Source organism: Saccostrea cucullata, unplaced genomic scaffold (genome assembly GCF_032062105.1).
Source record: "Saccostrea cucullata isolate Sc308-1 unplaced genomic scaffold, CSIRO_AGI_Scuc_v1 ctg122, whole genome shotgun sequence".
NCBI lineage: Eukaryota > Metazoa > Mollusca > Bivalvia > Ostreida > Ostreidae > Saccostrea > Saccostrea cuccullata.
The window spans coordinates 413,539-437,994 of NW_026932975.1; the positions used below are offsets into that span (position 1 = coordinate 413,539).

The 24,456-nt window shown below is 34.4% G+C and overlaps 3 protein-coding genes across 7 annotated transcripts; all 3 read right to left on the reverse strand.

Moving 5' to 3' along the window:
- Nucleotides 1–407: 407 nt before the first annotated feature.
- On the reverse strand, nucleotides 408–12,820 carry LOC134236708 (innexin unc-9-like). 5 transcript variants are annotated; one of them, XM_062718892.1, is made up of 3 exons: nucleotides 12,481–12,820; nucleotides 3,648–3,674; nucleotides 408–2,607 (listed from the first exon to the last, which is right to left on the reverse strand). In XM_062718892.1, the coding sequence occupies exons 1-3, from the start codon at nucleotides 12,489–12,491 to the stop codon at nucleotides 1,362–1,364; spliced, it is 1,284 nt and encodes a 427-aa protein (XP_062574876.1). In that variant the 5' UTR covers nucleotides 12,492–12,820; the 3' UTR covers nucleotides 408–1,361. The 5 variants fall into 5 exon arrangements, with proteins under 5 accessions (XP_062574876.1, XP_062574875.1, XP_062574877.1 ...); XM_062718891.1 differs by lacking the exon at nucleotides 3,648–3,674 and adding an exon at nucleotides 3,873–3,908; XM_062718893.1 differs by lacking the exon at nucleotides 3,648–3,674 and having other exon boundaries at nucleotides 12,481–12,819.
- Nucleotides 12,821–13,050: 230 nt separating this feature from the next.
- Nucleotides 13,051–18,004, reverse strand: LOC134236709 (innexin unc-9-like). The gene is made up of 2 exons (XM_062718896.1): nucleotides 17,847–18,004; nucleotides 13,051–15,222 (listed from the first exon to the last, which is right to left on the reverse strand). Exon 2 carries the CDS (start codon nucleotides 15,219–15,221, stop codon nucleotides 13,995–13,997), a length of 1,227 nt encoding a protein of 408 aa, XP_062574880.1. The 5' UTR covers nucleotide 15,222; nucleotides 17,847–18,004; the 3' UTR covers nucleotides 13,051–13,994.
- A 2,280-nt stretch (nucleotides 18,005–20,284) lies between these two features.
- On the reverse strand, nucleotides 20,285–24,338 carry LOC134236710 (IgGFc-binding protein-like). Its single transcript, XM_062718897.1, has 5 exons — nucleotides 24,253–24,338; nucleotides 21,201–22,516; nucleotides 20,597–20,684; nucleotides 20,445–20,495; nucleotides 20,285–20,318 (listed from the first exon to the last, which is right to left on the reverse strand). The coding sequence occupies exons 1-5, from the start codon at nucleotides 24,302–24,304 to the stop codon at nucleotides 20,299–20,301; spliced, it is 1,527 nt and encodes a 508-aa protein (XP_062574881.1). The 5' UTR covers nucleotides 24,305–24,338; the 3' UTR covers nucleotides 20,285–20,298.
- Nucleotides 24,339–24,456: the final 118 nt, after the last annotated feature.

Sequence of the window (24,456 nt, forward strand, 5' to 3'; positions counted from 1 at the left end):
GTTTTGTTTCTGACAGGTCTCGCCTAACGGGAGGACCTTAAAATACTTTTTTCTACCTGTTCCACTTTACTTTGTGTTCTCAGACAGCGTCCTGACAGGACTAAATGGACTATAATCACTAAGTTTGTCGCCTGTACGAGTTGACAAATTCTTGGTCGCACAAATGCACACCTAGGTAAACAGCTAGTATCTACAGCCATTGCCCCGAGCAACTTCACATGATAAGAAAGGTCTATGTGGTAACTATATCTCTGTACATCTTTGGTCTGTTGTTGCTATCTCAGGTGTACTTGTTAGAGGAAGGTGAATAATGGCTGTTCCTAGTCCCAAACATCGACAAACGCAAACTTAATATTAAGATATGAAGTTTTCTTCATGCATCCTGGTCTAGAGACAAAATGGACAAATACGTTTGGAATTGTTTTACTATGAAAATTTGTACACTTTGTTAGCTTACAAAATGTAAACATAACTTTTTTTTATGAGTTATACATGTATAAAGAAAAAAATCCACAAAAAAAAAAAAAGTCAAAAACACTCCATATATTTTGGCAAGGAATATTGTTACCTTCTGAAACAAGCATAGAACTCATGATGATATGTAAGTAAAACAAATAAATCACATTCCGGTATTATTATTTGAATTCAGAAATCATTCTTGTAATAAATGTCAAAGATTTACCAATCATAATGGCTACTGATTAGATGAATAGCACCATTATTGTGTGTAGTTTAACATCAATGTTAATCACAGTGATTTACAAATAATGCCACAGACGAAGCAAATAATAACGCCAAAAATACAAAATAAACAAACCGATTCTGCGACTGAAAAAAATGTATAATGTATATCAATGCAAAAACAGATAATATCTTCGAGAATGCGAGTCGTTTTCAAAAAAAAAAAAGCCTTACAAATACCATGTTACTAATATCGGTAAGAAATGAGACATTAAGCAGACTACTAATATATATACCGGTATGCATAAATCTGTCGCGTTTAATCATTTTTAGTCTGAAGTTGAATATTAATTTGTCCTGAAATATCCATTTTCAAATTTAGACTGAAAATGAAAAACTGCATATTCATAGCACCTAATAAAATTGTCTTTCTGATCGAATTTCGAAAGCATTTCTTTATAAGAGTACTTTCCCTCTCTTCGATTGACAATTCTGGTATTCACAGTCCTGGGGCTGTGATTATGTCACTTCCGGGGAATTCGAAACACTAGTTTCTTCTCAACGGAAGTGGCTGTGGTTATGTCACTTCCGGGGAATTCGAAACACTAGTTTCTACTCAACGGAAGTCGGAAGGACTTTTCGTACCTCCTCGGTGTTTGAGCTAGCACTCATTTTTCGATCTAAGCTGAGCTGTTGTGTAGATGTCCTCCTTCAAGAGGTTCTTTTTCACTGTTCAAAAGAGGCTCGTCAAAATTGTTTGAGTGTGGCTTGTGTTTTTCCTTAAAGATTTTCCAGAGTTCGTGCAACAGATCTGTAACAACCATATTTGTAGCGTTTTTAGAAATCACATACATAAGGAATACTCCGTCATTTCTGAGATATTCCCTGGAGAATTTTGCACACAACTTCTTATCGAAACCTGTGTTGATTTCATTGTTTATTTTCAAGTACTTTTTAACATATTGCACTTTATTATTTTGGTATAGCTGGTAGAATAACCATTTCAAAAGATTTATGGCTGTCAGAAAGGCGATCAGAAAAAACCAAAACCACAGGAAAATAAAGATCTTTTCGTTGAATAGATTAACAGGAAGTACGCATTGTACTGTCCATCGTTGAAGGTTCTGAAGTTGTCTGATCTGGAAGTCGCAGAGGGTGACGCGCGGAAATCGCGGGGACTCCATCACCGGTTCGTTGTCAATCAAACTTTGAATCACTTCAAACCCGTAAAGGTTGTATTTGGTCGCCATAAACGCATTTAGAATGAAAAATTGTCCAATAACGTTAGCCATGTAGACAACCTTGATGGTAATGAAGAGACCAATTAGATATGTCCCACCTCGGCGGTCGCAGATGAAGAAACAAAATCGTTCTGCTTTTTTCTTGGCACGGACAAATATATTGTTTCTGTATTCTTGATAAGTCCCCAACCATTTGTCGAGATAGTTGGCGAGGTTTTTGATAGTTTCCGCTCTGTCTTCGGGAGAACCAACCTGAGTTTCCTCTGCCATGGCCACAATTTTATTCAGATTCACACCGGAAGCACTATGAGTGAATCGCCAGAAAAGATTAGGGATTTTAAACATTAGCGCCTGGAAAAGTAGAATGATTGGTACCCACTGATAGTACGTTATTTCCGCTTCCTGTCGCGTACGAATATCAATTGGAATGGTTTCCTCCATTGGTATATAATACGTATTCGAAATCCAGCAGATGTATGTAGTGTAGGCTTCGTATGCATCTGTAAACTCGGCCGGGCACCAGCACTGGATTGGTTCCCCCACAAACTGCCCTGTACTGACGACGACAGCGAAGATAACGAGGAGAATAACCGTGTAACGATGATTGAGGCGATCAATCCAGTCATCGTTGTTGTTCCCTCGGAGTTTGGAAATAGAGGGGACCGCACCGAGAATACCTTCCACCCTGAAAATAAAGATAGTGTGATACAGAAAGCATGTCGATAGTAGATTTTATATTTCATTTTTGCTCATGTTTTATAAGAATTAAACTGGTTTTCTTTTGTTTACTTTAAATGTTGGAAAAGAATATATATTTAATTGTTCTCGTCCAAATGTATTTCAATTTTTTTAAGAGAACACAAAATACGAGAATATATTTAAAAAACATACTAGTATTACTATCAGTATATATATTAAACATTGTTTTAGAAAACCTAAAATATTAAAAGAAGCCCAAGTAATTGAATTTTCATAGTAAAGGTAAATTTACAACACTCAAAACCTATAAATTCAAGATTGATGGCAAATTTAAAATACGGCGTTTGCTTGTTTAAGGGCGTGGGCTCTTGATAAGTTATTTTATTTGAGATTTTCTGCACTAGTCCATTTAAAACTTGTATTACTTTTACTCTATGTGTGTAGGCTGACTTATCAGATGGATCAACACAATTCTTTCACCTGTTTGCCTTTTAATAGTTTTCTTTAAAATCATATTAATCAAGTGTAATCAATTTATCGATTTAACGAACACCTCTCAATTGCAGTGCAAGAAACCTTTTTTTGGTGTATGTAAATTGTTCATATTTAAAATTCCAATCAGATATATAATTCAGTTGACTTGACATAAAGCTAATGTTTGTTTATCACCTATCAAGATTACCTTTCATGCACTGAATTATTTATTTTTTTAGATATACATGAAATTTCCAGTTACTATTGCAATCTTTTATGACAACAGCAAAGAACTTTCCATGTAATTTTGCAAAAATATTTCAACAATCAATATACTAGTATTACATTAAAAGTTTAGACTTTATCAAGTTAAACTTTTGTGTATAACAGTATTCAATGGCATTTTTAACAACCAAGGCAATTCAAAATAAAATCCTTATTCAATTATACAAAACATCATAGAATTTAAGAGTGTTACAAAATTTCGATTTATTCAACTTAAGCATTAGAGAGCAACTCGCTGATGAGTGGAGCGGATCCAACTATACTCACGCCGTGGGCGATGCCAACGGAAAAAAGCTAAAGGACGGGACAAAACAAAACATTCAAATTTCGGTCTCGCTGACTTTACACTCATTTTGTGTTTGTCATACAAAAGAGGATTGTGGTTATTTTCAATGTTTTCAAACCAAACAAGCAAAAAGCTAGTAAGCCGCCAGGCAGCAGTTGGTTAGTTAACGTTAGTTCATTTGTTCATACGCTTAGTTTTATACTTACGACGTTGGGTCTCCCCCAATATCATAGATCTTGTGTCTATGGAAACCGGCGGAAATATTTTAACACCATACTAATTATTTTGCAGCAAGTGATCTGCATGTCAATACCTAAACATTTACGTCCACAATTTCTTCTTTTAGTTCTTAGAAAAGCATTGCCGTTTATCAGTTAATGAACAACACTACCTGTACAGATTTCTTGATCAGTGGCTGTTCCATCAATGAAATGAACTATGACGTACATATCAATAAAACAATTATTAAATTTAATCCTATTTTAAAATATTATATATACATATAAAAATATAAACAAAATGTCCTTCTTTGGTTGTTAGTACAGGGATTAACGTCGCAGTTATATCAGATAAAATCATTACATAAAGCGCTTAATTACGAGGTTTATGTATGTATTCATTACTGCAACAGCTGCAACATTAATTTCCGTACTAACAATCAAAGAAAGTTTTTAATTGTATAAATAATTTTCTGTGTTTAGACACCCTATCTTTCTTTAAAATTAACAAACCTTGGAAATTTTTCCCTCTATACCACCTGAATTACATGAACATATATCACACTTTTTGTCATAATTTTACTTACATCTAGGAAACACAACCTATCTAATGCTGATCTTGTAAGATTATGACATCATTAAAGAGCTAACAAATATTGTGAAACTTTAATGATCTTAAGTATGAAGTATTTCGCAATATTTGTATGAGCGCGAGCGTACCGTTTCGATCAGTCTCTAGTGAAAATCTAAGTAGTTTACGGTATAGAAAAGGTTACACTCTGTGATGTTGTAATATATACAAGGCAAGTTTTTCCAGTTAATTTGCTGAATTTTGACTGAAAACAATTTCGACTATATAAATACTTTCTTCACATCACTGAACTTCTACATCTTAGTTAAGTGTGTTCAATGATGTATGCCTTATAAATGTGTCACGACTTTCCACTGCCCCACTTTATCAAAACCAAGAGAGATATGGGCCTTGAATATTAAAAGATACTTCATCAAATGCGACGTGTGTAGGATAAACATACTTATCAGTTATGTCGCCTATAGTCAAAGATAGATTTCCCAAAAATTTGGGGGACAGGATAAGTCTATAATCCAACAAATTTTAACAATTTTGTGGGTTAATTTTCCCCTAAGGTCTTTACACATCATACTCTAAGATTCTTTCCGTGTTTTTTTTTTTACTTGTAAACACAATTTAAAAAAAAAAATTCTGAAAGGTTTGCATAAAAGTGCACACTTCCGGAAAGTTGACCATAAGCACAATTTTAACCTACCTGTAACCCTGAAAAACAATATACTAAAACATCTTCTATAATCCAATCAAAATCTTTTTTTAAACCAATTTGCCCTTAAACTAAACCTTAATAGATATCACACGAGTTTGTGGTACATACACGTAAATCTGTCTTAATAGTCTCGGATTTGAATACCTACATGGTTTAGGATAGTTCCCCTGATTTGTCCCGGGGTTTATGGTCCTCTATACCCACTACACCTGAGTCTCTGACCGTCAAGAAGAGTGTCCAGTTAAAAGTCCACAAAAGTCCCCAATTCACGTTATACACTTATCAATGGAAACTAAACGGAAGAGAAGTAAACATAGTTCTCTGATTTAGTCACACACACCCACAAGTTGGATGTCACGCTTGGCCTGAAGTGAACAGATACTCAGTTGCGGTACAGTCGAGAAAAAATGTGCTGTTCTACCGGTTTTTAAAAATCTCGAGGAGAAATCCTGGTAAATTATGATCCCCCGTTAAACCTTTGTACCTTTATCCGTAAGTTACAGGTATTGCTTGCACTACCTATGGACGTGTGGTATACATGTATTTAGATGGTCATGGTTGATTTTTTGTACAAAAAACGGAAAGATGAATCATTTATGTTACGTCATGAATAATTTGTTGACTGTTGTCCTCTATATCAAGTATCAAATTCTTGAGATAGACCCTGCTGTATGATATTAACACCTGAATTTGTTTTGTTGTTATATATAAGGAATGGGACCGGTCGTTCACCTTTTCCAACCGTATGTTTGTTTAACGTTCCTTCAAGAATCTTATATTCTTATATTGGGACGTCACCACTTGCCGGTGGAGGGTTGCATTTAAAGGTGGGCGAACATGTAACGTTCTTTCAAGAATTTTTCATTCATATCGAGACACCACCACTGGCCGGTGGAGGGCTGGAGATTTAAAGGATGAATTTCAAGAATACCACTTTCTTTTTCAAGACAGACCAAGTGATTTTTCTCGAAAGAATTTTACAAAGAAAATTTTTGTTTGTCAACTACTTTATATATTAATTTCAATTTGAAGCGATTTGATGTCTTTTTATGCCAGCACTTATTACGACACGAAATCTCAGTTTAATACGGTCAGGTCCCCACGTTTCGAAGTGGGATTCGAACCCATGACATTATTCCTCGGCTGTAGAGTAAAAGCTCTAGCGGTGAGTCACTGCGCTACGTGGAGGACTTTCCTAGCATTAAATAGTAATGTAACGTAGAAAACTTGCTCTATAAAATGATTGAATTTGAAATTTTAGAAATTTATAAAATATGACTATTTTCAATTGAAGGATCGAGGTCAACAAATAAGATTGGTTAACAGTCTGAAAAGAATATGTCCCGAGAAGAAGACTTCCTCTCAGTTATCTGTCCATAACTTTTCTTTTTTACTTTTACCGTTTGTCCGTGACTATCGTTTGTACTAGAAATTAGAATGAGCGAGAAAATCTTCAGTGAATGAACAATTTTCACTAGCACTTCCAACACTTTTCCCAAATACTATTTTCTTAACAGTCACCGGAGTCAAAAATCAGAACGTGGTTAAAAGTACTTTGTCACCGTCTGAACCATTCAAAACAATAATAAAAGTACATGTACTTCATCACCAGTCTCAACTGGACAAAACAACCCGAAGAAATCAGAACGTAGAGGTGCCGTCGGTTTTAGAATTAAGAATTAGAGACACCGCCTCCATCCCAAAAAGGATCACTGGAAAGTAAGGCAAGACATCGTAACATTCTTTTGATTGATGATGAAGAGAGAGTCTACCTTTGCACCGTCCTTTTCTAAGAACAACGGGATTTGAACTCCATTTACCCACTGACTGACAATATGAGCAGAGTATCCGATTGCAAAAAAAGTTTGTAGCTTTTGACAAATTTATTTTGCTGGTAGAGTACATAGTTTTTTTAAATGGCTTGATAATGTGGTAATTGTCTAGTTATAAGTCTCATGTTGTCTTTTTGTCGACCAATATCGATAATTCTTGCGCCTTCAGTTTAGAAGCTAAATTGTTGTATTTGTCCGTTATAGAAAACAGGAAGTTTAATATCTTTTCATAAAGATTTGAAAACATGCCCTTGAAAATCAATGAATTGGTCTATTTTTGTTTTTACTATTCCAATAAGGATTCAATAGAATAAACTGAGTAAATCTGGGAAAGATTTTAAATATAGATCATATTAAGGACGATCATTTTTTTTAAAAAAAAAAAAAAAGAATCTGAGTTAATCATTTTAAAATAGGTGTTACATTGAAGTCAACGTTATTTACAGTTCTGGATTAAGCCTGGTGATTTAAATAGGTGAATGTCCAGGAGTCTTGCTTACATTGAAAGATTAGAACTGAAAGGAATTGATATCACAAGGAAAAAAGAATCAAAACTGAACAATGAAAAAAGGTTATAGTTTTTATGACGATATTGTAAATTTGGTGACACACGAACGAACGTTGACAGATATGGATTCGTAAATACCCCTATAATAAAGAATCCGACATTTACATCAATATTGAGGGGAGAAATTGAGTCATATTAATTTTTCAGTTACGATCCTTTGAATTAATCTTTGTACATATAATGAAAAGAAAAAATATGTTATTCCAAATGCAATTAATATGAAAAATGATTTCAAACTTGTTGGCCTTTCCTTTTTGAAAAAAAACCCAGATAATTTGTATGCATGTACAATCATTATGAAAAAATATATGCTTCTCAATCAGTGCCAGACCTTATACATTCATTCTGTGGTGTCTACATAGTTACATAACCGACTTCCTAATATTAAACTCCGAAAACCCCTTTTCAAATTTGCTGTGTCCATGTACCATGGTAACCGTGTTTAAACAGCAGGGTATTACAAACATCGTAGGTTTAGAATTTAACCGTGGATTATAATCTTGTACTATCTAAAGTTGATAAAATTCAGATAACCGGCCAATATTCAATAACCCCCGACTGTGAAAGGTCAATGGTGTAATAGTTTATGAACCCTTTCTCCGTCTTTTTATGTGTCTCTAAGTGTTGATTTGGTAACCATGGGAAGAATTATTGCATATCATGAATGGTATATTATCCCCTATAAATAGCAGAAAGCCCGAAAACTATAGAAATAAAACTGTGAACATTTGTAATTTATCTACTTTGGTTGTGTAATATAGAGCCAGTTGTTACAAATGACACAAAAAGGCACGAAGTTAAGTAGGCCGGTATGTTTCAAAGATGCTCAAATACACATTGTTGGATTGGTTTTTAACAAAAGCAAAGACATGCAAAAAACGCATGGTTAATAGTTTTGACATGTTTTTCATGTATAGGGTTCAATCATGATGTCATTTCCAATAGTACATCTGCAAACTCTTTGTTCTGCTAAATACAAAAACTGACATCCAATATTGCAATAGTAGAAATTCAATCGTGACTTTTTCTACTACACAAAGACATCTATTTAAATTTACACTGTTTTTAAAAAAGTTGATGCTTATAATCTATTGTTTGTTTTTTGATTGTAGGTCAAGGAGCGACAGACGGTATCGGTTTCAACTATATAGGGTATGGATGCAGAAAGACCAACAAACCCCACGACATGTAGGACACTCGAACAAAAGCTGGGATGCAGAGGAAATGCATTTAAACATATTGCATTTTACAAATAATTAAAAGACTGGGTCACGACCCAGATCGATCGTTATTTGATCTATGCTTTGATTTGTAGATAAAATCATTAACAAGATCTAAGTGGTTCGGCAAGGAGCAACATTAACCACCTTTGTTTTAAGGTTAGATGACGGGTCCATTTTCCGTGGGTAGATTGTTACGTGATATTACGTGACCTGGCCTTTTGGTAATTCCTTTAGAATTATCTCATTGTCAGATCTATTAATTAGCATACAGAATAGCCAGAATCTCTTTATGATTTAACATTTAATTAGATTACTTATCGCTGACGCATGGTGCTAAACTTAGAAGATTTACACATTGTCTTTTGCGATAAGAATCCTTATCATTGTTAATAAACGAGATAAAAGATTAAGAATCAAGGTACGTACCATCACAAATCGTGCCAAAAAATAAATTGAAAGCTTGAAATAGATATAATAAAATGATACTCTACGAAAGCTATACCAGAATACCTTACTTTCTTATGAGCCATCGTCCCTTCTCATTCAAAGGGTCACCTATTATATATTAAATCTTTAAAAAAACTTCGATATAGTAGAATATGAAGTCCAAGTTAACTTACATTTTCGCCCCTCCTGTTCTCGATCAAAAATTGGACATCTATCCACAGGGATGGGTCAGTTTGAACTATTGTAGCCTTAGAACTGCTTGTTTGTTCAGAGACATTTGTTCACTGTCAGAGAGCGGGAAGACTTCTTATCTCACGGAAACATGGCCGTGCTAGGTCAAAAGTGGGTCGCTAACGTACATTACACCATATTCATAATTTTTTGTCTGGTGAAAGGGTACCCCATACAGACTTATTAATGCGATTCAGAATTTTACATAAATTATCATATTTAGACAAATTTACAATCTGAGCTACATATTACATAAGATCAAATAATTAAATTGAGAAATCTTTCAAATTTAAATTAAGTATTCATTCAGTTAGGAAATCAAATTTGTTTTACTTTCTTTTGAACGTTATGTATGTATCTTAGAAAGGTATTATTTTGAATGGTTTTAATCAAATTTTAAAAAACTTGAAATGTTTTGTCATTTATTTTACTTTGTCCAATATTTTTTTTTAAAAGTGTGGTTATAATTAACATTTTGTTTAAAGAACATTTACGCGTTTGCCCACGAACTTGCACGGGCTATTCTTCAAATAATAAATGAGAGCTTTTTTCTTTTTAATTTCATCAGAAAAATTCTCTTTTCGCGTTGCCTCTAATTTTCAAAAATGTGGATGGTTGTGAAAGGTAGGAAGCACTACATCACGCCACACAATTTTACTACTCTTTTTTAAAACATATATTTTACCTTTTTCAGACATGACTGAGCTTAAAAAGTAACTTTTCGTACAGCAATTATAAGAATTTGTCTACGTTTTACTTGTTTCGTTGGTGAGGCTGGACATCGGTTGGAAATTTTGTATTGCGATATTTTTACTATGTTGAAAGATGTATTGCAGTATTTTGAAATGACAGTTAAAAGCTCCTTTTCTATATTTTTTAACCTCCATCTACGTATAATTGGAGAGTGTTAATTTGTTAGTTTGTATGTTCTTTGATGTCCTTCTCGAGATTTTTTCACTCATATGGAGACGCCACCACTTGCCGGTGGAGAGCTGCAAACGTTGTCTTATACATGTACTCGGCACTAACAGCCATTGAGCAGTGAGGGATCTTTTTCGGACCGGGTCTCCAAGTCCCACAGTGAGACTCGAACCCGCGACGTAAGGATCAACTCTTTACTTCGCCAATTGCTCTTGAGCAGACGCTGTAAGAGGAATGTGTTAAAAACGGCTCTTGTAATTTCACTGCAGTTTTGGAACGAAATGCAAATATACAACAGTAACTTTATCGTTCAGTACTTTTTTTGGCAAAATTGGAAACGACCCTGACATACTAGTATTGAATTACATAATTATTTTATTTACGAAATCTAAAGCCGCAGAAGTTTGCTGTATATCGGTACTGGAAAAACGTCGCAGTAAGATGTTTCTTTTAACTAATCGCAATTTACCGAAACATCGATATAATTGTGCAGCCCTATTTGTTGGTTTAGGTACATGTATGATTTGTTTAAGCTGTCTGAATTTGCAAAATAAAATTTCTAAAGCGAACCACCCCCCACCCCCAACCGATAGATAGATATTCAAAACAATAATTCAATTTCATATCTTTTTCAAATATGTATAGCGTAGGATTTTTTGGATAGAACAATTACTAGCATATTGAGAGTGTGTGAATCGAAGGGGGGGGGTGTTTCTGACCACAGGTGTCTACCTTTGCTAGTCATTACTCCAATATAATGACCAAAATTACTTTTCGTTCTTGCCCTAATTTTTGTCCAGAATTTATTCTAAATGAAATTCTAATATACGTATTTTGCTATTTTAAAAGTATATAAACTTCTGCATTGCACGACTTGTACTTTATTTCTTTAAATTGTCATAAAAACTTTACAAATTACTATGCAATTTATGCACAAATAATGCAACAACGTAAGCTTGAATTTTTTAGATTGTGTTTAACGAGTAGTATTGTATACACTTTAATAACAGGTCGAATTTAAAAAAAAAATAACAAGAAAATAAAATTCTTCATTATCAAAGATTATTTTACGGCTAAAAAGGCAAAAATTAACTGTAATTCCATGAATTTTCAAGTGGAAGAGGAGGGAAATTTTTGAAATACATGTATTATTTTAACTTCCGTCTATCCATAAAAGTTGTCGATATCAATAGTTCCTCACTTTGGTATATAACTAGGAATGTACCCTATACTTTATCAATCGAGCACCTGGGGTACAACGTGAATTATATTCGGGTTATAGGTTAACACCTTAGTATGGGCATTTTATATATCTGTACATCAAAGGTAATAGAAGAATCTCACTATCAGGGGAACACCACGGTTCACACAAATCCAATTTATCGCAAGGAAACAAAATTAATACCCGGGCGTGAGGGGGGTCAATTTCTAGTTCAAGAAAGGCTGAAAAATCATGTCAGGTAATCGTCGTGTAATATACGTACATTGTAGTATACATTAAAGAAAAAAAGATTTGCAAATATAATTTATATGCTGACGGTTGACATACCGTTGTTTATGAGGTCTAATAAAATCATATGTCGGGAAAAACAACAGTAAAAGCCCTATTTCCTAGTACCTCTAGATAGTTTTAAAAGTGACATAATTCATACGGTTGGAAAAAAGCAATATTGAGGAAAAGGGGTGAAAGACTTGCAATGATGACAGTTAAGGGATTCAATTCACTGAATTAATAATTTTCTCAAACAAAACCAATTAAACTGACTTCTTGTATACGGAGAGAGAGAGAGAGAAGCCACTAACACAAGGGCCATCACATCCATCAAATGACTATAAACGCAATCGCTGTAGGCCATAGCGGAAACAGGCTGGACAATCAACAAAAATTTCCAAAGATTTTCCACAACAAATTATATACAGTCATATTGTCGTATATTTCTATTTCTTATATATATTTAATTTAAACAAATTTCATAAATACATGTATACTTTTTTCACATAATTTCACCAATTTTATATCCCTTTGTTCAGGTGAAAAAAGTAAACAAAAATAAACGCAGACAAGAAAACGCTTACCCTTCTCCCATCTCTGAGGCTGTTTGCTTCCTCTATCCTACTTGGGTATTCCAAATTGTATTTCGTTTTAGAGACACTCAAATTAATTATTTCCACTGATTAGGTGTAATTTGGGGGTTGGTTCAGTGACCCTCATCTAGAGCTGGGAACTTCGTTGGACTAGGTGGCCCGACCTCTCGCGTGAATGTCCCAGTCGGGCAATAATACACCCACAGCGAGCTTGACAAATGCTCGTATCCAATTAAAAAGAAATATACATTAATTAACAAATGCGTATTACGTATGGTCCTACGGAATTTCTATTAAAGCCTCGAGTGCATTTTTGGATGTATATGTTTTTACAGGTGAAATACTAAGAGTGTGATTTTATACTTTTTGCCTGTAGGAAATATGATCTTTTCTGAATCATATAAGTGACTTAACAAATCTTCTCTCCACTGATAAAGTTAAAGAAAATAAAAGAAGTTGAAACGTAGATGTAATGCTCATTTTTCTTAAATAATCGGGTAATTCAACCATAAAATTTCTTATCACGACAGACCATTTCATAAACATAAACAAAACAATTAGTTTACTTTTTTATTATTATTTATTCGCATCGCTGAACAAAGTATTTTTTTTATTCTGTAATACAAAAATAAGCACAAACCTTGATTTTCATTAAAAGGAATGCCTCTCTAATAAAAACAGCTTCAACAAGAATTAAAACATCTCAACGACATGGATGACTTTCAAAATCAAATGCAAGCTTGTGTCATGAAGACAAGATGAACAAATGACAAAAATAATAAAATGCCGAACATTAACAGTCATGAAAACGAGATCACATTTTAATACAGAAAAAAAAGAAAAAATGGGGATGTGGTTACATTTGAAAAAATTCTTATCCGTTTACAAAAACATAAAATCATTTCATCCTACATAAAATATCTGACGATAGTTGGTAGATTTATTAAAATATTTACAAAACTACGTAGCTACAGCGTTGTATACAAAGATATTATAGCATTTTCTATACATAGGAAGACAAGGGATTCGTTGTTGAACCTTTCAGAAACTGAAGGCTGAATGTCAAAAAAAAAAAACTATATAAAAAGTCTGCTGAATCTCACAACCCAGATACAGGCAACTTTCGAGCTCTCACTCCGACTGTTAGTAGTTAAATATGCGTTAGCTTTAAGCTGTGCCAGTTACTATACACTGTCAAATACCATTACCCAGATAATAGTCTTTAATGAGACTAGATTTTGTAATGCTTTGTGTTGTTTCGTTGTTTAACACTGTACATAAAATCATCATAGATATAGACGTTTTTCAAAAACAAATTGACTGTATGTAATATATGGAACGTGAAAAAGCACCAAGTCTGACAGGTGACTAAAAGACTGGCCTAAGGCTATAACTAAAATTCTGACATAAAACGGCTAAAAAATGGGAAAACTCGAAAGGCTAGAAGTCTCGATAATCGAGGCATCACATGAATTGCTTGGGAAGAAACTCTAGTCTTCTCGTCATCACGTGAGTGGTTCTTTAGCCTCATCAAGCATACTGCTTTCTGGTTCAAGTTCTCTGTTCTTCTTTGTGTTTTGTTTGTCTTTGAAGATATCCCACAATTCCTTGACGAGATCCGTGACAACAAGATCGGTGGTATTCCTAGCAATGATGCGAAGAAGGAAAACGCCATCATCGCGAAGATAGCTCTCGGCGAATTTGGCCGCCAATTTCTTGTCAAAGTTTGTATGAAGTTCGTTGTTTATCTTCAAGAACTTCTTAATATAGGCTACCTTATTCCTGGTGAACATAATAAGGTAGATCCAGTTGAAAAGGTTAAAGGTGGCAATGCATGCAACGAAAACTAACCAGAACCAAATAAAAATGAAGATTTTCTCGTTGAAGAGGTTTATAGGCAGAACGCACTGTACTGTGAAGCGCTGCAAGTTCTGAAGTTGACGGATGCGAATGTCACAGAGTGTGACGCGAGGGAACCTTGGGCTCTCCCTCCAAGGACCACTCTGTCCCATGTTCTCCATGAATTCGAATCCGTAAAAGTTGTATGAAGTGGCGAGGAATGCGTTCAGTAAAAACAGTTGTCCGATGGCGTTCACGACGTACAAGACTTTCACAAACAGATACATGGCGGTGAGGTATCTTCCGGCGCGTTTGTTGCAGAAGAAACAGATGAATCGAGAAGCCTGGTGCTTGGTGCGGACAAAAACGTTCCATTTGTACTCTTTGTTGGTATCCAGCCATTTGTCCATGAATCTTGCGAGGGCATACAAATCTTTTTGTCTGTCATCCGGACTGTCGTACTGTGCTTTTTCTGCGAAGTAAACGCATTTATCCATGTTCAAGCCTGATCCGCCATTGAAAATTCTCCAGACCATATTAGGAAGTTTGAATAAAAACGCCATGAAAAGTAAAATAATCGGCACCCATTGGTAATAGGTCAGTTCTGCGGACTGGCGTTGGTCGATGTTGACCGGAATTTCCTCTGTCAAGGGAACGTAGTAGGTGTTTTTCACCCAACAGTTCCATTTTGTATAAGACTCCATATGGTCTTTGAATTCTGCAGGATTCCAACATACTATCGGGTCTTTGAAGAACTGACCTGAGCTAATGGCAACCGTGAAAATGATGAGAAGCACGACTGTGACCACATGACTCATACGGTCCAGACCATCATCATTCGGCTTTCCGCGAAGCTTCCGAAAGTTTGGGACGTGTCCCAGTAGTTCAGACATTCTGTAAATAAAAGAAAATGCTATGATTAACTAAATAAAACCTACTTTGCAAAACAGTATTGAACGAGTAAAGATGTTGTTTATAATGGATACACATTCACTCATTTAGCCAGATTCGAAAGTCAAAATTCTCAGAAATTATCAACAATGTACTAGTCATCCAAGATTTCCCCAAAGTCCCCTTAACAAAAAGTCAATGTATCTACATTGATATATCAGTTTCATATTATCCCCACACTTTTCTTTACAAACCCAACCTTGTACATTTGAAAATGCTTTAAGTAATGGTCATTGAATGGCTGGTTGCTCACCCCCTTCTAAGATAATTATTGTAGCTGTTTGGTAATAATGTATGCAGTCATAAAGAAAGCTGGAACTTACCCCCCCCCCCCCCCACGAAGTTGATGGTGTGTTTGTCTGTGTTTGTTTGTGTGATGGTGTGTTTGTCTCTGTTTGTTTGCTCTGTGCGAAACGGAAATAACGTAATTGGCATCGGGATTTATGTCAATTACTGTCTTGATTTTAAGACACGCATGCTCTTTGCATAATGGTGTTATAGGTTTTTGTTTTCTTTTTCTTTCCCCCAATTTTGTCCCCCCCCTTTAGAAAATAATACTGCGTCCCTTACATCTTACTTCTGATGAAACTTTTTAAAATAAAATAAGATTTTTATTAAAATTGGCTAAATTCTTTAAAAATATATATAAATTAAAACCAAGAAAATAAAACTTGTTGATTGGGTTATATATTAGACCTTAAAATGATTTTTTATCTTCTCCTATATCGTATGCATATCACATCAATCTTCTTCTATCTTTTATTACAGTGCTTGATAGCTGAACAAACGAAGCCAAGCATATAGGTATAAAAATAAACGATATAATCTGTATATACATTGACAATTTCACCTGAGGCAAGTCAACTACAGACTTATGTGTAAAAAGGACCGAGGCTCACCACGGGAGAAAAATCACACCAAATTAATGCCTTTACAAATGTCACTTGCATTGGTCTTTTTGGTGAAGTGAATATCTGCCAAATGTAAGCCGTGTTTTGACAATTACCTATATACAAGCTTTATTTGAAAAATCATAAAAATGTCACATGTGACACACGGAATTTGTGACGTTCTTATAACTTACTATTTACAGAAAAAGACTTTCATATTAATAAATTATTCTTTCTATACTTTAAATTTAATATTTGGCATACTGTTTTCTTCATGTGCTTTCATCATATCATGTACATATCTGGAGATCTGAGACAGAATTCATAAAACTGTCACACCTGACATACAAAATTACATGTATTTGACGTCCCAATATTAAACCATCCAATAAAATACCAAATTAACATTAATAATAAATTAAAACTTTCTTTTCTTAATCACAAAATTCTTTGGAAGTGCTTCAGTTATCAAAGTTTGATGACTAATACTTTCAAATAAAATATCAATTTAAATATTTTTTCAATATATTTTTTAAAGTGTCCCTTACAATTCAAAGAACATTTTTTTAATAAATTGATACGAATACTATTTGATGAAATACCAAAGAAAGCATAGCACAAAGGCCTTGTTATTGACAAGAGGAAAGTGAATACGCCATATAGAAAAACCAAGTTTACATTACGCCACTTTTACATAAATAGAATTAGAAGTATACTTGAGCTGTGATTTCAATGTCTAACTCCTTAATGAGCAATTGAAAATACAACAAAATAAACTAAGTTAAGTGTGGCTTTGTTCAGTCATTTAAGGCCGTGGGTTTAATTTTGTTTAGGCGTAATGAGCTGCAATCTCTCATTATATTTTTTTGAGGGGAAGCCGTATGGCCTCGACGTGTTTACTAAACAATATCAGCTTACCATATCAAAACAAACTGCGTTTTATTGTGACCAGAATTTAAAACATGCCAACAGAACATTTTCAAAAGGTTTCGACTTTTTTTTTCACAGTGGTCCAAGGGCAGATAATTCTTGTATGGCTACCAGACTAGACTCAACAGGTGGATATGAATTCAATATCAATGTCCACAGATTTGTTAATTGTACGAAAAATTCATGGAAAATACATTTTAAAAATTCTTACATTTTGACAACATATGCCATAGAAAATATGAGAATACATATATGCATGAACATTACTTTTAGTATTAATTAATTAATTAGCGATGTGCAAACGAGCAACATAATTAACTTTAATGAGTTTCAACATATCCAAAGGATACACAATTAGTCTGTAAGATAACTGCTAAACAATAACCCAAAATATATAAAATATGGTGGATAAAGTATGTCTGCATGTCTTAGAAAAAATATTGTGAAAACAGTTTTGAGCACAGGGAAGTCATATACACAAGTTCTACACGACCCGTTTTAGACTAACAGTTATAAGACAAACGGACACTCTATGAGTCTTCATGAAATCTAAGACCGACGGTGTAAATGTTTTTGTCTACATTATTAAGGATCGCGAGAGAAATCGCGTCGTCTTAATGAACAAATGCAGTCTGGATAACATCGAGTCCTTATCAGCGGGCTATGAATTGTGTTAAAGGGGCTTTGACAACTTTTCAAATTTAAGAAATCTTACTTTCTTGGATAATTATTTTGTTCAATACTTACCTTTTTATGTGTCAAAACTCCTTGGTTTATGTTTCCCCTTGTCCGAAAGTGTGTTCCGAAGTAAAACCTGTAAAAGTTTCGTGCCTGTTCGTCGACGTTACGGTTCACTGGTCGGCCATCTATAGAGAGGGCCACCGAATTACAAGTCGTGGGGCTCCTGCGGGGAACTTAAACAATAAGGTGACCTTTTCCACAAAATGTTATTTATATTTTAAGCAAAATTATACCATAGACAGAATTCAGTACCAGTTCGGTATATATGAAGTGAACATATACAAATGTTTACTGAAATATTTTGAGTACAATTAATCGAGAAACACAAATATTTTTTTAAAAGGTACAAGTAATATATCGATAACACACATCTCACACATGGTATGGGGATCAAGTACCTTTTTGTGCCATTCGTTTTTTTTTGTTTTTTGTTTTTGTTTATTTTAACATAGTGGAAAAATTAATTAAATTTTTTCGTTTGGTAGCGATCGACGATTTTCTAAGACTTCTCTTCCCCTTTGTACGCCCCAGGGTCTACTTGTTGACAGACATGACATCTAAACAAAATTCTAGCCCCTCCCCTTCCAAAATTTCGTAATCTTACATACACTTAACGAAATAAAATTCAATTATTGCATTCACATTTTAAAAAAATATGGGATTGGTATTTTTGCAATTACTTTTTGCACTTTGTGACTTAAATTTTATTCTTACTTTCTAACATTTTTTTCTTCAATTTTTCAAAATTTTAATTTAATTTCTTACTCAAAATAAATAAAAGACATTATTTTTTTTTATCGTATTATACATTATTTAATAAAAAAAAATATTTACATTAAGAACTTAATGAAATGAAAAAAAACAACAACAACAACAACAACAAAACACCCCAAAAATTGCTTAAATATTTTATGCCATATCTAAAAAGTTTTTTGATTTTACTATTTCAGAAAAACAATTGTATTAAATATGCAACAGGAAAAAATAAATAAATAAACCCATTTAATAATCACTGTTTAGTTACTTATAGTAGACCATAGTTAACAATATAGTATCTTTGTTAGGGTTTTTACGGATGTTTACTGACACTGTTACGATATCGTATGTAGAAATAGTCAACGGGAGATAACTACAAAAGTCCTAAATAAGACTGACAAGAGTGGCATTTCTTGTTTTTGTCAAAAGAGGACCCTTTCTGACCACATTTGTCAGATTTATTTTGTTTCGTATACCCAGCTGTGAGTGTCTGCCTGTCATACCTGTTAAATCTTTTCAGTTGATCGTATTTAAAAAAAAAAATCCCTTTGCTCATTGAAGATGACAACGCCAGGAAGATACACTTTAATTTTAGTTAACGTGTATTAAGCTAGCTAGTTATAGATCCCCCTTTGTAAAACATTGCTTGAACCCGAGTGTCCCATTTTGGTGGTTAACTAAAATAATTTAATGTTCTCTGAAATTGAAGAAAAGAATAATAAAAAAATATATGATATAAATATGAATGGACGTACAACTGTGACAGACGACTTGTCTCCATTTGTGATCATTATTCTATAACTGTGAACAACAGAATTATAGCACAATTTATTTAACTTATCTAAAAATCTTCAGGGAAACCCATTCTTAAAGAGAGGATTTCACAAACAAAGGGTCAAACTTTTAGTAGAATATTGAAAACAATTTTTGATAAACATGGTGATGCATGCACATGCTATACTTCTTTAAAATCACAGCAACTTTTGTGTAAGGTAAAAAAAAGTCTTGAGAGTGCATATATCTGTGATTTCTTTTATACCTTTTTTTTTCGCAATGGAATGTACCTGTATATGTGAATTTTGAAATTTTTGTGTCTTATTTGAAATCAATGTCATGGCTAATTACAGGCTTTTAGAAAGGTAAAGGGGGTCCTCAATAAATTGTCATCATATACTATACCAGTATCCCCCACTCAGTAATGATCATGTGACCTTTTTTTACACCTCCCCCCTTTTACTTCCCTAGAAACTTTTTTTTAAATATAGAAATACTACAAGTGCTTGAGGACAGGAACCCCCCTTCTATATAGACCCCTGGGCTTTTTCAACTTTTTTCTCATAAATAATCTTTCATTGACATATTTGTGATAAGATCTATACCAACAAATCGATTTTTGTACTTTTGTTTACAGAATTAATTAAAATCAGTCTACAAGTGTATGAGGCTACGGGAGGAGAAAAGAATACAATATAAAAGAATTTTACAAAAAATCTTTTTTTTAAAAGTAATTGCTGTTCAACAATCACTATATAACGGTACTTGTTACCGAAAACGGAATAAAACTCAAGAGGGAGGTTCGTTTGGGGTGGGGGTGTTGGGGGGTTGCTGCCTAAGTCAGACGGATACACCAATTCATTAACTTTTCTGGACTTACACCCACGGGTTTAAAAATCTTTAATATTATTGATATATAAATGTAAAATTATTTTCTTCCAATAACAGCTGAAAAGAAAAGAAAATGAGAATTATTTCATTAGAATGACAATGCAATATGATCAAATATATCTTTTTCTTCCCAAAACCAACGAGTCGATCAGTGAAGACTCAAGTGAAATGGACACTACTCACTCAGTGGCGCTCCACTGCAGTCCTCGTCTATTCTCCCATCAGCATCATTGTCTGAAACAAAATCAAATTTATCATTGTATGATCATGTTTTCGTATTGAGGAAATCTACCCTGTTACTTATTAACATTAGTACGCTGTTAATTTCAGTTTACCTTTTCCATCACAGTCCTCCTCATCTACCTCACCGTCACAATCGTTATCGATTTCATCGCCCGGGGACATCGCCTCCGCTTGGCAACCCTAAAAATTACAAAAGAAGCTGAAAAATTTAGAAAGAGTTGTTCTTAAAACATAAAACTTTTAATTTAGAAACTAAAAATTTTTTTAACTGTAAAATTTTCATTGTGATAATATGTCCCCTACAAAAACTTTGTTTTCTTCAATTAAAATATGTACATGATACAATGATATTGCTTCAAAAATAGTTCGGAAATCCTTATTGGCATTTTCCAAACAAAAAAATCTCTGGCAATGGAACTCTGATCTTTAATCATATAAAACGTCCACTGAATATGGTCGACTAACAATCTTCCATGCGAAATTCTACATCTGTCTTCATTTACCCGTACGCACTATAAAACAGCTGTCAGTATTAAAAAAAAATAATAACAAAAACTTTTTTCAATTTCAAGGTTGTTATAATAAATTTCCATTATAAAATACCTATTTATTTTAACTACTTGAACAACAAATGATCAAACTATGTTTGTATAAATTATTCTATATATTTAAGCTATTATTCTAGATATCACTCACAGAATTAACAGGTTTTGTTAGCAGACCAATAGGGAATCCATAAGACTCGAGGTTAGCTTTACCGAACACGATTCCACCAATGACCGTGTTCGGGTTGTTGTGCGTGACGGTGTGGGTTCCAACAGATATTTTCACATATCCCGCCGCTAGGTTGGTGCCAGGGATGTGGACGTACGTTTGATTTTGTGGAAGGGGTTTTCCATCTAAAATTAGGCCCGCCGTCTGGCTGGAATCAACCACAAACATGAAATAGTTAAGATACTGGCCTTTGGAGTATTGAGGTGTAGTAAACGTGTAGTCGGCAGCATACTGTTCGATTGGAGGAATGGTGATCAGGCATGGATCTGCTGCATCGGAAGGCAGATTTGTATGTTTTGCCTGTGTTGCCGAGAGCTGATACAAAGCAATAGGGTGGTTAGATGTCACATGAGCGTACAACTTAGAGCTGTAATTCCTCTGCACATACTGCCCAGCGTGATTAATATTAAAATGATCCGTGAAATTTTTACTATCGATGACTCCAGTTACCCTGACACTGGTGTGTCCTTGGCTGGCAACAAATCTGAAAACATCACCCACGTCTCTTTCAGGGATTGGCACTGTAGCAAAGTTTTTACCCCAGGCCTGGACAGGAAGCAACATTTCCGTCAAATGATCACGTGAATTGCCAGTGTTACCAGCCACAGATACAACAGCTTTCTTGTTTCCGCTGATGACACCCACAGGTTTGTTCGCGATGATATGAGAACCAGTGAGGTCCCCGACAGAAGAGATTTCAAAGGTACTGAAGCGGTTTAGGGTAACGTTTATCCATTGGTTTCTGTGGTACACGTGACCATGGAAATTAACGCTAATGTTTGGATGGTTAGCAAGCTTGATGTGCACCCGAGTGTGGTCGTGGACTCCGATCACTGCAAATACACAGTAGTAATAGGACGGGGAGTAGGAGATGGTGTAGTATTCTTTTCCCAGCACATCAGTAGGCAGTGCCAGGTAGGCATCGTCCGAGTAGACCTCTCTGTTTACTCCATACACCACGATTTCTTCATCAGCCGAGATCGAAATCCCTTTGGTGCTTAGCTCGGTGTGATTTAACCGGAAGTCTTGATCCACGGCAACACGGTGCACTACTCCGTGAGTTATAACAAAATGCTGGTTAATACGTGGATGGTGAGATTTTGGTGACGTCACATTGACGTGTACGGGTTTGTTGCTGGACGTGGTAATGAAGATCTCGGGTTTGATGTCGGTGTGTTGTAGAATCTTGTTATCCATGAAGGTTATAATAAAGTGTTTTCCTTTACTGTCCAGTGCTCCTAAAGTCATAAAATCAAAGCTGGTTGCATAAACACCTTAACATCTGTTTTCTAATTGAGTTTTTAATGTTCAGGATACTAGTATATCATATATAATTTTTTACTTAATTCGAGATGAACACCGTTTTGTCGAACCAAAAAAAAAACTGAACTTTTGCCTTAAGCCCTTAAGTTGAAGGAACATAGTTTGGCCCCAAAATGCAATTAACTTGAAAACAAATTTAATTTTTAAAAAAATACATATATCTTGTGCTCGCTTCCATGACGTATGAAAAATCTTGTTTGGCTTAAGTTTTATTTCAAATGAATATTGTTTAAAATGATTATTAACTTGCAATAAGCATTAATATAAACCGGTACTCATGCATAAGATTTACAATTTTATTTGAAACAACACTTTTTTCTTCGTATTGTCTTCCCACAAATTTCTATTAATATAGAAAATTTGGTGTTATGACTATTTCGAATTCCGCTGACTTGTAGTTTTTATTGATTTATTTTTTATGTTGTTTTAGATTTTCATTTCGCAGAGGGATTTTTCCCAAATCGTTTAACCCTCTGTACAGTCACCAGAGTTAACTTTAAAAACGTATTTTTGTAATATTTTGAATTATATTGGTAACCGGTGACAGTTCGTTTATAAAATTATTTATACACTTTCATCGACGATTTCAAATAATAAACATCAGTAATTAAAAGTATATTATTTCTTTATTCTTTGCATGTAAAACATTTCCCCAAGCGAGTATTCCCCTAAGATCAAACAAGTTCAAGTACACCCCAATTATCAACGGGAGGTCAACATTACCGCTACATTGCCAAAAATTTCAACTCATTACCGCTACATTTTTTCAGATTTTCGACCGATCATCACCGCTACATTTTCGGCAAAAAACAACTCATTACCGCTACATATTGAATCAGCCAAAAGCAACTCATTACCGCTACATATCGACTTAGCCAGGTTTGGTTCGGTACATGTATATGAGTTCTAATCAACAGAATTTGGACAGTGGTTGAAAGTTTTCTTCGGTTTGGTTTTTTTTTTTTTCAGTCTTCGAGAAGTTGAAGAGTGCTTCGAGTTTGATGTGTTTTCCGAAGCACATTGAACGGTCATCGTCATTTCCACCTACAATTTGGGCAGATGCGGATGTTGAGTGTGAAAGTTTTCACAAAGAGTTTGGCACAATGTTTTATAGTTCACATCCGAGCATTTTTTATTTTTTTTGGCCAAGATTCAGTCTGTCCAGACAAAAAGTTACTTGAAAATGCATGCTGCAAGAAACAGGATTCTCCCAGGACGAAAAGAGAATAACAACACAGCGCAAAAAAGGGAACTAAAAGCTATATACGACAGTGGGGAAATGACAAGGAAACAGTATGTAAAGTAAATGGCTTTCAAGGCTTTACTGATTGTGTAAAAACATTTGACAAAACTTAAAAAACATCCTATTCAAAGTCCTACGTTCACCTACCTGTGGTGAGCAGGGGAAACGGGTCTTATGCATATATAGGTTGTACTGTACACGCATAAGTGGCTGGCTAACGAAAGAGGCAATGTAGCGGTAATGTAAGTTATTTTGTAGCGGTAATGACAATGTAGCGGTAATGAAAATTTTGAAAATATAGCGGTAATGATACGCACCCTTATCAACGTGACAGTATTAATTAATTCAGTATTTATTAATTGGATTTTCTCTTTTGAGTTTTGCAAAGCATATTTTAAAAGAGCTCACCATAAACAAATGGAAGCACCACGAGGGCAAAAATCCACAACTTGTGCGCCATAATTTTAGGTAATAGTACAGATAAAGGTTGCAAGTGTCCCTGGAATTCAAAATAGGCTATCTCCAAGATAATGATCATTAGTATGCAGATGATAAAATTACTTGTTACACAAATATTTTCTTCATTTATTTATTTATATGGTTGCGTTTTTG

Coding starts and splice junctions, on each gene's coding strand:
- LOC134236708 (XM_062718891.1), bottom strand. Junction 2,608..3,872: donor ATTGGGGGAGACCCAACGTC/GTAAGTATAAAA, acceptor CTTTATTTTCAG/GGTGGAAGGTATTCTCGGTG.
- LOC134236709 (XM_062718896.1), bottom strand. CDS start 15,221: ATGTCTGAACTACTGGGACACGTCCCAAACTTTCGGAAGCTTCGCGGA.
- LOC134236710 (XM_062718897.1), bottom strand. CDS start 24,304: ATGGCGCACAAGTTGTGGATTTTTGCCCTCGTGGTGCTTCCATTTGTT. Junction 22,517..24,252: donor GGTGCTTCCATTTGTTTATG/GTGAGCTCTTTT, acceptor TTATGACTTTAG/GAGCACTGGACAGTAAAGGA. Junction 20,496..20,596: donor GGAGGACTGTGATGGAAAAG/GTAAACTGAAAT, acceptor ATTTTGTTTCAG/ACAATGATGCTGATGGGAGA.